Below are 12957 nucleotides of genomic sequence, written 5' to 3'. Positions count from 1 at the left end.
ATTAAATTTTTTAGAACTGCACAGCTGCAATGCTGAAATCCAAATATTGAAAATATTAAATCAGTTCACCCATTACTGACATTTCCAAGACAAATTTGAATGAATTGAGCCCTTTCAAACCTGTCTATTGCAGTTACTATGCAGCTAACAGCTCTTCTAGTAAAGTGCTAAACACATATCTCCACAAGCTAAAGGTAAATGCACCATATTCATACCATTTTGTCTTTTTTTATCCATTTTACCTAGTTTATATAGCACTTACAAAATAGCATAGAGATCTTCCCTACAGATATTCAGAGACTAGAAAATTGGACTTGAACATATACTGTTCCTTGTCAGCTATTCTGTAAGCCCATTCTCTGATGTCTGTTAGATACTCATAAAAAGACGGAGAAGGCCTGGAATAATGGTTTTAACTTTTTTTTTTTTTTAAATGGGAAAAGGACTGCTAGATTAATCCTATTCCTGTGGTAGAGTAGACAACTAAGTTCTTTTCTGGTGGTTTTGCTTTGGATTCTCTTGTTTTCAGGAGGCTCACCTCTGCAATGTGTAAAGCAAAGTCTAGCTTGGTGCAAGGTAAATGTACTGACACATGTTGGTTCCCAGATCGGTGAACTTTCATATCACTCAGGTCATGCTGATGAATTTATTGAGGTTACTAATGTTTCCTCAAATGACAATTTGTTAAAGCAAATCCTCCCATGCAGGATAGCTTTTATGCTCTGACTCAGCAATTAGAATTTTCACAAACCACTGCTGATCTGTTAATGCTGGCGTGCCAAACCTGCCCCGTGCTTAAATGGTTAAAATAATCTTTGTCTTTTTTAAAATTCTTCTTTGATTTTAATAATATGGAGGAGCTAAATAAGAAACTACTATTCCCAGCAAGTAGAACAAAGTACCTAACATAGATACTCACTCCTTTTGTCAGGCCTTGGCTACACTTACCCGGTAGTTCGACGGCTGGAAATCGAACTTCTGGGTTCGACTTATCGCGTCTAGTCTGGACGTGATAAGTCGAACCCGGAAGTGCTCGCCGTCGACTGCGGTACTCCAGCTCGCCGAGAGGAGTACCGCGGAGTCGACGGGGGAGCCTGCCTGCCGCGTGTGGACCAAGGTAAGTTCGAACTAATTCGAACTAAGGTACTTCGAACTTCAGCTACGTTATTCACGTAGCTGAAGTTGCGTACCTTAGTTCGAATTAGGGGGGTAGTGTAGACCAAGCCTCAGACATTTTCATTTCTGAATGAGGCCCACAATATGTCATGTTTGCTACCTAGGAGTCCACATATTTGATGCAATGTAGAAATTAACAAACCAGGAGAACTGAAATAAAAACTATTAATTTCTTTCTTTTTTAACACACAGCTTTTACAGTAATTTAAAAAAAAAAACACTTTCAAACAAAAACTTTCCCTACTTCATTTTATGAAATGGCTTTCTGTGCAGTTGTATAGCAATTTCATGCAACTCCTGGGCCGAACACTTCAAATCAAGATCATAATCACTGATATTATCACCTAAAAACTGTAATGTCTTTCTTCCTTGTGTTCATTGAGACATAGCTCAAATGGCATCTCCATAAATAGAAATCAACAAGGCCCAACTGTCATAAGTAAACAAAACATCTTTGATGCTTCAGAATGACTGCCTAAAAGGCTAGACAATGAATGTTCCCTCAAACTTCTAACATTGACTGTGACTGAATGGGATTCAATGATAACATTATTTCTCCCCCTCTTCCTCCTCACAACCACTTTTTGAAAAAAGGAAGCTGGCATGAATGAGTAATATTGGAGTAAAGTGTTCAACATGGTGCTCATTAGCATCAATGGGAGTGGAGCTCCCATTATGAGCTCAACATACTAAGCTCAAATCTCCTCTCATTGATAACAGTTTAACACCAGTAACTCCATTGACTTCAGTGATCTATACTACTTTAAATGAGAAGAGAATCAGGACTAGTATCTGGAATACATATTCTGACAGAAAGTGTTACCAACTCTCGTGGTTTTATTGTGAATCTCATAACATTTGTTATTTTCTTAAAGCCATGGTCCTGAATTAAACTGATTATGGAAGACTCTCACCTCTCTAGTTCTCATGGTTGCAGAGAAAATCTTGAAAACAAACCCAAACATACGACAAAGGCTCAACAATCAGAAGGCAAATAAAAAGAACCAGTTTTAAAAAAATCTCATGATTTTTAAATCAGTCTTGTGATTTTGGGGGCTTGACTCATGAGTTTTGAATGTGTGCGGATGGCAATACAAAGTAAACCTACTACCCTAAAACAAATTCCCCACAGTCACCACCAGCTGCTAAGAAATAGTGAGGGAAAAACCTTCCATCTGTAGGTGAGGCCCTTCCATTTGGCTACAGGAATTAATCCAGTAGTTTGAGACTGGGAGGAGGGGGTACATGGAATGGAAATCAAACTTTTATTGCTACACCAATATCTGAAAAGGGAATTTACAGGAATTTAAAATCCTGACTACAGGTCACTGTCTACTTTAAACAACGCTCCCCAGCTCCATGCCTAGACTCAGCAGGAAAGGATTTGGTTGGTTAGAGAATCTGTGCCCCAAAAAAACTGTGCCTCCCCTCTTGCTTCATCGGGTTGGAGGCATGGTCAATGGACCAAAAAGGAGTATCTGCCACTTCCAGGAGGGAGAGAAAGGGATGAGAGCGCTAGAGGTAAATGAGATCTGGGATTTTCATTAGTGGATCTTGTGCTTGTAAGGAGATGGGGAAGCCCAAAGCCCCTGCTTGTAACCTCTATTCTCTGGGCAGTCAGAGGGTTAGAGGACTCAGAAGTGAGCTGAGTTCTCAGGGACAGGTCTATACCAAATTATTTGTTATCTGGTGGGAGCCCCATAATCTCACACGAGATCCAGGTAAATGCCTGGTGTATGAGATGGGAGGGAATATATAGCCCCTACCAATGTCAATAAAGTTGTGGTCTGCTGCCTAAAATCCATTCCAATGTCTGTCTTTCATTCACCTATGTGCCCTAATCACCATGAGAGTTGAGGGTTAGAAGTTATTAAAAAAAACTGTTCACTGTTCAACTAGAAACTTTAGTAGACAGCAGAGTAATTACAACAGTGTCTGTGTAGCAAGAGCCACACAGACTTCTTAAGGAGGACAGGCAGAAATCTGTGAAAAAATGCCCGAGAGACAATATGAGTAATGTTCTAAACTCGAAATAATGCGAGTTTGTTTTGGGAATCTGCCTTCTAGTGGTATCTGAAACAGAGAGATGTAATCTCAGCAGAATTTTATAGTGGGAGAAGGACTGCCGTTAGGCTACAATTCTAAAAATCATTCAAAGCTAATTACATTGATTAATTTGCAACCATGCCAAAATAAATAAATGAACAACAGAAACAATTAATACATATTCTTAGTTTGCCCAATCTTGCTCCCATTTAACTCAATGGGAGTTTTGCCACTAATTTTAATAAGATTCGGGAATAGGACGAGTGTTTCTAAACATAATTTTTCAATGATACATTGAATGTAAAAAGCACACACATGTTAAACATCTACTATACTGTATTTCAATAGTCAACCCAGGACCATATTTCCAATTTGTAGAGACTAGTTTAGTATAATCAGAAATCTTTGGTATTGATAAGCTAAGCACCTGCATCAAGCAGTTATGTCAAACAAAGAGCTGAAATTTTGCAATTTTTCTTCTTTAAAGGCATACTTTCTGGTTAAAAATATATTTATTTATTTTTTAAATAAACATCCATACCTATGCTGTTTATAATATAGTGGAAGATTAAACTGATTTTTTTTAAATGGAATGTACTTTTCAACATTAATGTTTGCTTTTTGCATTTAGTTCAAGTTGGTCAAGAAAAGAAACTGGTCAGTTTCACTTTCCACATCTCATCACTAGCACCATGCTGCCATTTTTTGATTGCATTGCCTGTAGATTAATGTATCTAATCCAAACAAAAACCTGTTTTAATTGGAATTTTTTAAAAATAAGAGGAACATTTCTATTGAATTTAAATTTGATGAAGTCAGATAAAGTGACCAAGTTAAATGTCGGGCCTATGGTGTCTTGATGGTATCCATTTAAAATGTGGGAGATGGGCGCAAGCAAGGTTTCCTTGCCATTCTTACCTTCAGTTTTAAAGAGTTAAGTTTCTCCTCCCTTAGATGGTCTCTTAACATCTCTCGATGAAGCCTCTCCTGTTCCATTGCAAATTCTCCAAGGGAGTACTGACGCACGCTGTTGTGACGAGTGGACATGCCCAATGTGCTTCCTCCTTGACTCGGGACACTGGTGAAGCCTTGCCTTCTTGTGAAGTAGTACACGGTAACACAGTTAAAATGAACATTCTTTGTCCTTTTCCGCTTCTCCCTCTTCAGGATCGATGAAGCTAAAATGGAAGCCAGTTATAATGTTAATGAAAAACCTGTTGGTTACATAGCAAATCTTTACTTATCGGGGTAGTCCCATTAACTTTAAATCAAATGGGATACTCACACAAGCAAAGTTTTGCAGGATTGAGTCTCCTGTGAGAGGGGTATTATTAGAAAATAACTGTAAAGATTTGCAATAAACATTTTACGTGAGACAACAGAATTTGGCTAGTAAATATACAACATATTTCTTATTCAAGTTAAGCCAAAGTGTTTAAACAAAGTAAGAAGTCAGACAGCTTCTGTGTTTGCTTGCACTATTACAAAACCATACACTTGTGGACACTGTCATCTATTTTAAGAGTGGAGGTAATGTTGGCCAGGACACTCAGGTTAGTCCATACTCTTTTCACAATGTTTTATCTTTCATCAGGAAAATAAATGAAGATTGGAAGAAGCCATCTCAGTGTAACTTAGCATCTGCAAGACACTGGGACTGACTTACACGTCAGAAAATCCTATTGATGTCAATAGGATTGCATGACACGAGGCAGGGGAAATGTGGCCCAATTTCTCACACCGTGTAATATAGACATACTGCCACTGTGTCTATAAGATTCTAGTTGAAGATTTCTAGTATTTTATAGTTGGAATTATTGTCCCTCTTTTTAGGAGTAAGGGAAGATTCCCAGCACCACTATTTTGTATTCCAGAAAAAGAGAACTGAGCTTTAGAAAAAACTATGAAGCAACATTTTACTGTCACCCAGGGACCTAGAAATCCGTAATAATAATGGGAAACCTGTCACAGGATGATACTATATAAATAATACTGATTTACAACTACACTCCTCTCCTTTGTCTCCACCCATCCCACTGCTGCCACCCAGTGAACAGTTCATTGTTACATGTGAAGTCAGCGTAAGTCTATTTCCCCTCTTCTTTTTTCACCTTCTCACACTCCTCTCCTTTCCCTCCTTCCTTAATTCACTTGCACACAAATGTAGCTCTACAAGATGTGCACTAATTTAAAAATGGTGCCATAGGTCTTGTTTCTATCTTTAAATATTTGTTCTTTGTTGTACAGATATTTAGAGATTCCTGTAATGATATTCAGTAGTTGACATTCAAAAGTGGCTGTGGTTGGCCATTAGAGCAAAATAAGAGCAACAAACTAGTTCCTTGACTTTTTTAAGATATGACAGCTTATTTTATTTTATTATAAAATGGCTATAGGAAATCAAGAAACTAGATGATGTGTTAACAGTCATGCAATTTAGATGCAACAATTGCACAGGTATGATATGAGAAACCTATCTGTCAGAAAAAATAGAGTAGTGGTCCCCAAACTGTAGGGCGCACCGTCCTAGTGGGGAGTGGAGGAACATCCAGGGGGGTCCAGGAGAGCCCAGACCACCCCCACAGGAGGGTGGGAAGGGAGCGCCACCCAGCCCCACTCTGCCCCCCGCTCTTCTCTGGCCCCGCCCCTAGCCCCAGCCTCTGGCCGCAGATGCTGCCCTGGCTCTGCTCCCAGCCCCCAACCCCCACTCCTCACCACAACTCTTTTGTTATGGAACAAAAAATTTGTGTAAGAAATAAAAACAGAACAATTCTACATGAGGAAATTAACAGACAACAAAATAAAACATTTTTCACTCTCCTTAAAATAGTGGTGCTAAGAAAAACTGACTTTCATTAAAAATATCAAAGCCTTGTTAACAAAAGTAGACCTTTCATATTTCACACACAGACCCAAAATATTCTGATTCTCAGCACTGCCATGAAACATTCTCACTTCTACTAAATATGATTTTGTTACAATTATTGTGTGGTCCAATAAAATATACTTCTCAAGAAATGTCCTTCAGGTGTGCTACATTTAATTGGCATCATATATAACCACTGAGTACAATGCCAGAGGCCCTATATTATTTTACAGAGGCTATTTTATTACTTTTGTTTTTAATTGCGACTCTGAAACAACTTTATAGTGCTATGCCAAAGATAGGTAGGATGCAAATATGAAGATCTCTGTTATTAGTAGAGCTGGTTAAAAATTTTTCAATGGGACAGTTTCCACTCCTCCCCTGGAAATGCAGTATTTGCTGAAATCAAAATATTTGCAGGAACGTGTTGATTTTAACAAATTTTTTGACTGGAGAAAGTTGAAATAAATCATTTTAGCTTTCTAGTTTAATTCTGATAATGTTGAAACATTTTAACTTTTATCAAACTGACCCATTGCATTTAACTTTTAGCATTATATTGTATGTAGTATTTTATCTAAAATCATGTTTAAACATTATCAAAACAAAACTCTTTGCCTTATTGAGATAAAACTGTTGAATGAGATAAAACAGTACAATTTTGAAATTTCAATTTTTCATTCAGATTCAAAATGAAAACAAATTTTGAAATGTCACAATTTCCTGCAGAATGCAAATTTTGTTTTCCAATCAGCACTAGTTATCAGGCTGGAACATCCCAGAAATCCTGCTCTCACACACTGAAAGGAGGAGTCATGTGGGCTGTTCTGGGATTGGTGGCTGGGAATCTGTGGAGTAGTACTGATATTATCTTTCATCCTTAGCAGTAGTTGCACGCCTGCCTCCCAACCAAGTAAACAAATGCAGTGTTTACAGCTACCAACAGGAATGAAACAACAGCAGGCTAGGTTAAAGATTAAAATAAGATAGAAAGAAGGAAAATTAGAGATACAAAATGGAAAGTAAAAAAACATTTTACTTAATGAATTACTTAGAACAGTGGTTTTCAACCTGTGGTCTACGGACCCCTGGGGGTCCACAGACTATGTCTATGATTTCCAAAGGGGGCAGCCCCTCCATTTGAAATTTTTTAGGGGTCCACAAATGAAAAAAGAAAGTGTACATATCTGTAAAGTGCATACACTAAATACTTTTGATTACATGGTTGTCACACACACATCTCTAATAGAACTCCCTCTGCTGGACACACACCAGGGTGCTGTGCTGGGTCCAATCTGTGGGATCTGTGTACTCTGGGTCTCATTAGGCTGTAGCACTGTTTCTCCCCTTGACTTCTTTGGCACATCTCCTGAGCACAGGCGCTTTGTCTGCTATACTTTCACAGAAATGGGACTACATGGTCCAGCAGCCTCAGGCCCCTAGGATCTGTGCTAACTCCTCAGATTCCTCCCAGAACTCCAGCCACATGGGCACTCTGATTTACACTGTCTTTCAGGGACATGTGATAGCAAAAAGCAAATTAGCTTTGTAAGAGCTCCTAAACACAATTACTTTTTACTTAGATAGCACAAGAGAGACACAGATCTAGACATTTCCCTGGCTCAGTTTCCTCACCACTCTGGAGAGTTTTTTGAGCCTGGGCAGAATCCTTTAAGGAGTCCAGGATCTCTCCTCCTGCCCTTGCCTTCTCTTCCAAATCATGAAGTGAGTGAATCGGTCTCTGCTTTGTGTGTCCCACAAGTTTACATATCCCACTGCTACCACCATCTGGTTCCTGCTGCTCTGGAAATTCCATTTTCCAATCCTCAACCTCCCACAGAAAAGTTAGGGCAAACTAGCTTCCCCCAGCCTTCAGAGATCCTATTTTTCTCTGTGAGTCAGGTCTGATCACTGATAAATAGTCCTCAATGACAGTCTCTTTCAAAGACCAGACTTGTAGGCTCTGCTCCCTGTGTCATCACCCTTTAGAACTTCAATCCAACATGGAGGTAAAAACACAACAGAAAAAGCAACCAGCCCCACACACAGTGTTGCCAACCCTCATGATTTTTTCACAAGCGACATGATTTTGGCTGGGGTTGGAACCAGTCTTGTACCCAGCCCTCTAGCAAATTTGAGCCCTCTAACTGTCCCACCTGGCCACCTCTTGGGGCTGAATAACCAATCAGAGCTGCTGTAGGCACCTCCCCACCCCCGTCTAGTTATCTGAAGTCATTCTTATAGAAAGGGATGGGGGAAGAGAGAGCTAATGGGTCCATCAGATCAAAGGGCTCTGCCCCCTCCCCCCTCTGAGCAACAGGAATAGGGTGGCACCTCTGCTCTTCCCCTGCCCTGTAGTACTTTGCCTGGGAAAGGCCAGAAGGGAGTGAAGAGCCACTCAGGCTGGAAAGGGGGTGGGCTTGCTGCAGCCCTCTCTACAGGCGTAGGAGAGATGGGTGAAGAAATCCAGGAGGAGAGATGGGATTGGGTGGCTTAACTGATGAGTGGGCTGAACTGATGGCGGTGGGGAATGAATGGAGGGCAGAATTAATCACTGGGCAGGGGCTGGGCAGATGTGGGAGTGAGAGCTCCTTCAGCAAGGGCCTAAATCACTTCACCCAATAAATCTGGGAGAGTGGGAAACACTAATTGTCACATACACACTGGGGAAGGGCAGGTGTAGTTCAAAAATCAAGAGAAACCACAAATGTATATATTTTTTAGACACACACACACACACACACACACACACACACAAAAAACAACAACATGGTTTTTGGACCAATCTGACTTTTTATTTCTTTAGATTTTTGATGTTTTGAGGTCAGCAATACCACACATTCAAAATAGTTTGTGGTCTGACACAGAAATGCAGGGGCCCCAACATCGAACAGAATTCGTAAGTTGTACATAGACAGATCCCCCAAATCAACACAGTCTTTAAGCATTGTAACAACCAGCCTCTCCTGTGTCATTGTGGAGCGTAGATGTGTTTTTATTAACTTCAGCTTGGAGAAGCTGCGTTCTCCACTGGCAACTGTTACAGGAAGTGTTAGAAGTATGCGCAGAGCAACAAAAGCATTTGGAAAGAGGGTGGTCATTTTATTTGTGCACAGATATTGCAGAACAGCCTTTGGAGTTGAGCCTGCTGAAATGTATCCTGAAAAAGGGCTTTCAGTTTATCACCTAAATCACTCGCATCAATATTGCGCATGTCATCATGTGTCAACACTGTCTCTAGTGCCCTGCATTGCTAGTATAGGTCTTCTTCAGGTGTAGTGAGGAATTTTGGAATATCATACAACATCCCAAATACACTGCTGTGTTCCTTGAGCCGCATGAAATGTTCTTCAACTGACTGTATTGCACAATCTAGCACCTGGTTAAAGAACTCAACTTTGAATTGTTGTTTGGGGTCTCTTATGGGATTATCCCAGGCCTCGTAATCAAAATGTCTTCTTCTTTGGTGACTCTTGCATTCTTGAATGGGTGGGAAAATAGCTTCAGTGTGAAGTTCCTCTGCCAACTTCTGTGCACTCTTCAAAACATTTTGAAATCCCTCATCTGACCGGTAAGACTGTAGGTATAACTTTGCTTTGTCCAGTTGTTCCATTGCTCCAGATATAACAAAGATCAACACCTTGGAGTCTCTTGCTTACAACATTTATTTCAAACAGTATGTCATGCCACAACACTAAGCCACACAGAAATTTGAAGTTATGTACGTTTCTGGTGATTCCATTTCCCTCTGCCACTGATCTCCCACGAACAGTTCCTGTCATAGCATTATCCTCCATAATGGCAACTATGGCATCATCTATCTTCCCAATTTGGTGTTTGATAGGCTTTTTCGCCTCCACTCGCCTTTCCCATGTGGCACTCAGTGGTTTCAGTGTCAGAGAGGATGTTCCCAGATGTTGCTTCAAAATTTGCCATCAATGAGTTAATGCAGAGAAAAATACATAGATGCTTTGAATTACATTAAAAAATTCAGCAGCCTCACTAGACGCTGATGCTGTATCACTGACCACCAAGTTCAATGAATGAGAACTGCATGGGACAAAAAAAGCTCGAGGGTTTAACCCTCAGATCTGTGTCTGCAATCCTCTGTTCTTTCCTCTCATGTTGGCACCATTATCGTAGCCCTGACCTCTCATGTTAGCTATTGCAATTCCCGTATCTTCCAGCTTTTTAAGAAGCACATTTGTCATACCAGCTCCTGTAGTATCATCAATGTCAATAAATTCTAGAAAATGCTCTCTGATAGTCACCACTGCAGGGACATTTTCACTAGGTTCTGTTGTTGTTACAAAACGCACCATTAAAGTCATTTTTTCCATATGGCTGATGTCAGGTGTGCAGTCCAGAATAACAGAGTAATATCTTGCGGACTTCTGATCTGCCACAATCTTCTGTTTGACTTTTCTTGCCAGTAACTGTATGATCTCATTTTGAATGGTTTTTCCAAGGTAGTGGTATGTGTACATTTCTTGGATGGTGACTCTTCTTAGATGCTCCTGGAGTACAGCATCAAACTCAGCCATCAGCTCCCCAATTTTAAGGAAGTTTCCATTGTTTGGCACATACAACTGATCTGAAGTGCCACGCAGTGCTAGGTTTTGGGTAGCAAGCATTCTCACAATGGCAATGAGCCTTTTCAGAACATTTTGCTAGTAAAGAGACTCTGATGCAATCTTCTCTTGATCCTGATCATCTATGGTAGCCTTTAACCTTAGTCTCATCTCAAGCTCTTTCTACCTATCAAATGCTCGCTGGTGATTTGCTGCCTTCTCATGGCATGCCAGACTTCTAGCCAGATTTTTCCAGTCCTTTGTTCCGGTAGAACCCAATGTGGCTGGAACATTAGACTGGTGGAGTTTGCAACAAAAACAGTATGCAGAATTCTGGGTTTTTGAATACATAAGCCATGGCCTTCTCCACTTTGTCACCATTGGGGGATTTCACACCAGTAATGTGTTGGATGGAAACTTCTATTTTCATTGTCTTTGGGGGACATGAAGTTTTTCACTTACTGTGGCCCATGCAGTACAAGGAAGTCCCACAGGCTACTGCTCAAGTGAGTCCACAATCCTGGATCATCTAGACCTAAGGGACTAAACTCAGCAGCAGCCATTTCTTCTACCACAGTCTACTCTGATTTACACCTTTCTTCAGGAATGTGCCTGGTTACATCCATTTGAGATGGAGATATGCTGAAGTAGCTGCCAGGTCACCTGCACTCTGACTAACTGGAAGATCAGGCATCTCCTCACCACTCTCATCCTCAGTGGGGCTGGAAGGCTCACTGTGAACATTTGTGTCTATGTATCTCAGGAGAGCTCCTTCCTGCTTAGCTAGAAAAGCTTCCTTTGCTTTCTTTCTTTTTCTGAATGCTGCCCCAGACGGGTGTTTTCTTCTTTCACTCATGACATCTGTTCTGTGCCAGCTATAGTGGCTCTCAACACTCAATTGAAGGGGACAAATGAGCAGCCTAGAAGCATGGCCTGAGTGAGGGAAGATATCAGGGTCTTAAAGGCCTAACTGGGTCCTACTACTTCAGTTGACTGCCTGTTCTCCTCAAGTGGGTTCAGGGAAGCAGCAGGAAACAGGAAGCTCCCTGAGAAGCTGGTGTTAATCAGTCCAGGCTCCTGGGGGTGCTAGAGAGGTACATAAGAGGCTCCTCCTCCTCTCTCTCCCTGCAGCTCCCTGTTATTCCCTCTGACCTTTTCTCCTGCCTGCTTATGTCTCTTGTGCCCTCCTTCCTCCAGCACAGCACTCCACCATCTCTGTGCATCTAGAGCAGAGAGAATACATATGCACCAGTAGCAGACACAATTTTCTACACTCTGGGTCCTAGTGGTGCCCACTCCCACAGTCTGGCACCTGAGGCGACCGCCTCAGTTCGCCTCATGGTAAGGCCAGCCCTGCTAATTCAGAAAAATGGATGTGAAAACCATTCCTCCTCCCACACACTCCAATTTTGGGAAAGTTCAGGTCAGTCACTTGGGATTGCCTTTGTAACAGGTCTAAACTACAACCCAAATCCTAAATCACAAGAATCTGGGGAGTATTTGAATCTAGTACTGAACCCAGAACAAAGAAACTAATACAATGTGTCTACCATATAGATCCAAGTCTCCTTTGCCATAGGAATAAACTGTAATTGTCAAATAATGATCTAAATTGTAGATACATTAATAATGGGAATATGAGACTGTTACACAACATCAGCCTCAATGGACCCCAGTAGACAAATAACACGCTACACATCCACACAACTCTACCTTTATACAGCCTGATTTTGGAGTCTGTGCCTTTTCACCAGTCAGTAAGCCTGTGTAAAACAGGTCTAAGATAGAGCCCTTGTGTATATTTAAGAACTTCCCAAAGATAGAACACGGAACTCCACATTCAGGAAGGGAATTCTAACTTCAACTAAAAATAACTTCTGGAAAGGGACTGTGAAGCATGCCGCCTAGTTTTACAAAATCCTAGCTTGAATGACATTATCAGCCTATAATGTTTCTCAAACACTTTTTATTGAAAAAGGAGTAGTTCTTTGGTTACTAAACATAAATAGTCTCAGTTCTGGCTGAAATCCAAGGCATAAGCACTTTCCTCTGCTGTCTCAGCTATTCTCCTGATGTCAAAGACACATTAAAAAAAATGTGAACCATATGGCTCCTCAGGAGAATGCTAGCATTCTTACAATCAAGAGGGCAATGCAATTCATTACCATCATCATAGAAATATTTTAGGGACATGAACATCTCAAGACTAGATAAAGCCCATTTAATTAAAATTCTAGCATAGTGACAGAAGGAGACATTGCTATTCTTAAACTCCACTAACCTATTTTCCTGCTTTTT

At 40.7% G+C, this 12957-nt stretch overlaps 1 protein-coding gene across 2 annotated transcripts in view; it reads right to left on the bottom strand.

Annotated features, from left to right (window-relative positions):
• The window catches only part of CSRNP3 (cysteine and serine rich nuclear protein 3), a 60147-nt gene that overhangs the window by 14597 nt on the left and 32593 nt on the right, over positions 1 to 12957 (bottom strand). For both annotated transcript variants that reach the window (XM_034785705.1, XM_034785706.1), the window contains exon 3: positions 4141 to 4400. In XM_034785705.1, the coding sequence (XP_034641596.1) occupies positions 4141 to 4400 (260 nt within the window). The remainder of the gene's footprint in view (positions 1 to 4140; positions 4401 to 12957) is intronic.

Source organism: Trachemys scripta, chromosome 11, assembly GCF_013100865.1.
Source record: "Trachemys scripta elegans isolate TJP31775 chromosome 11, CAS_Tse_1.0, whole genome shotgun sequence".
Taxonomy (NCBI): domain Eukaryota; kingdom Metazoa; phylum Chordata; order Testudines; family Emydidae; genus Trachemys; species Trachemys scripta.
The sequence above is the reverse complement of the archived record's forward strand: the minus strand, read 5'-3'. Positions and strand labels throughout refer to the sequence as shown.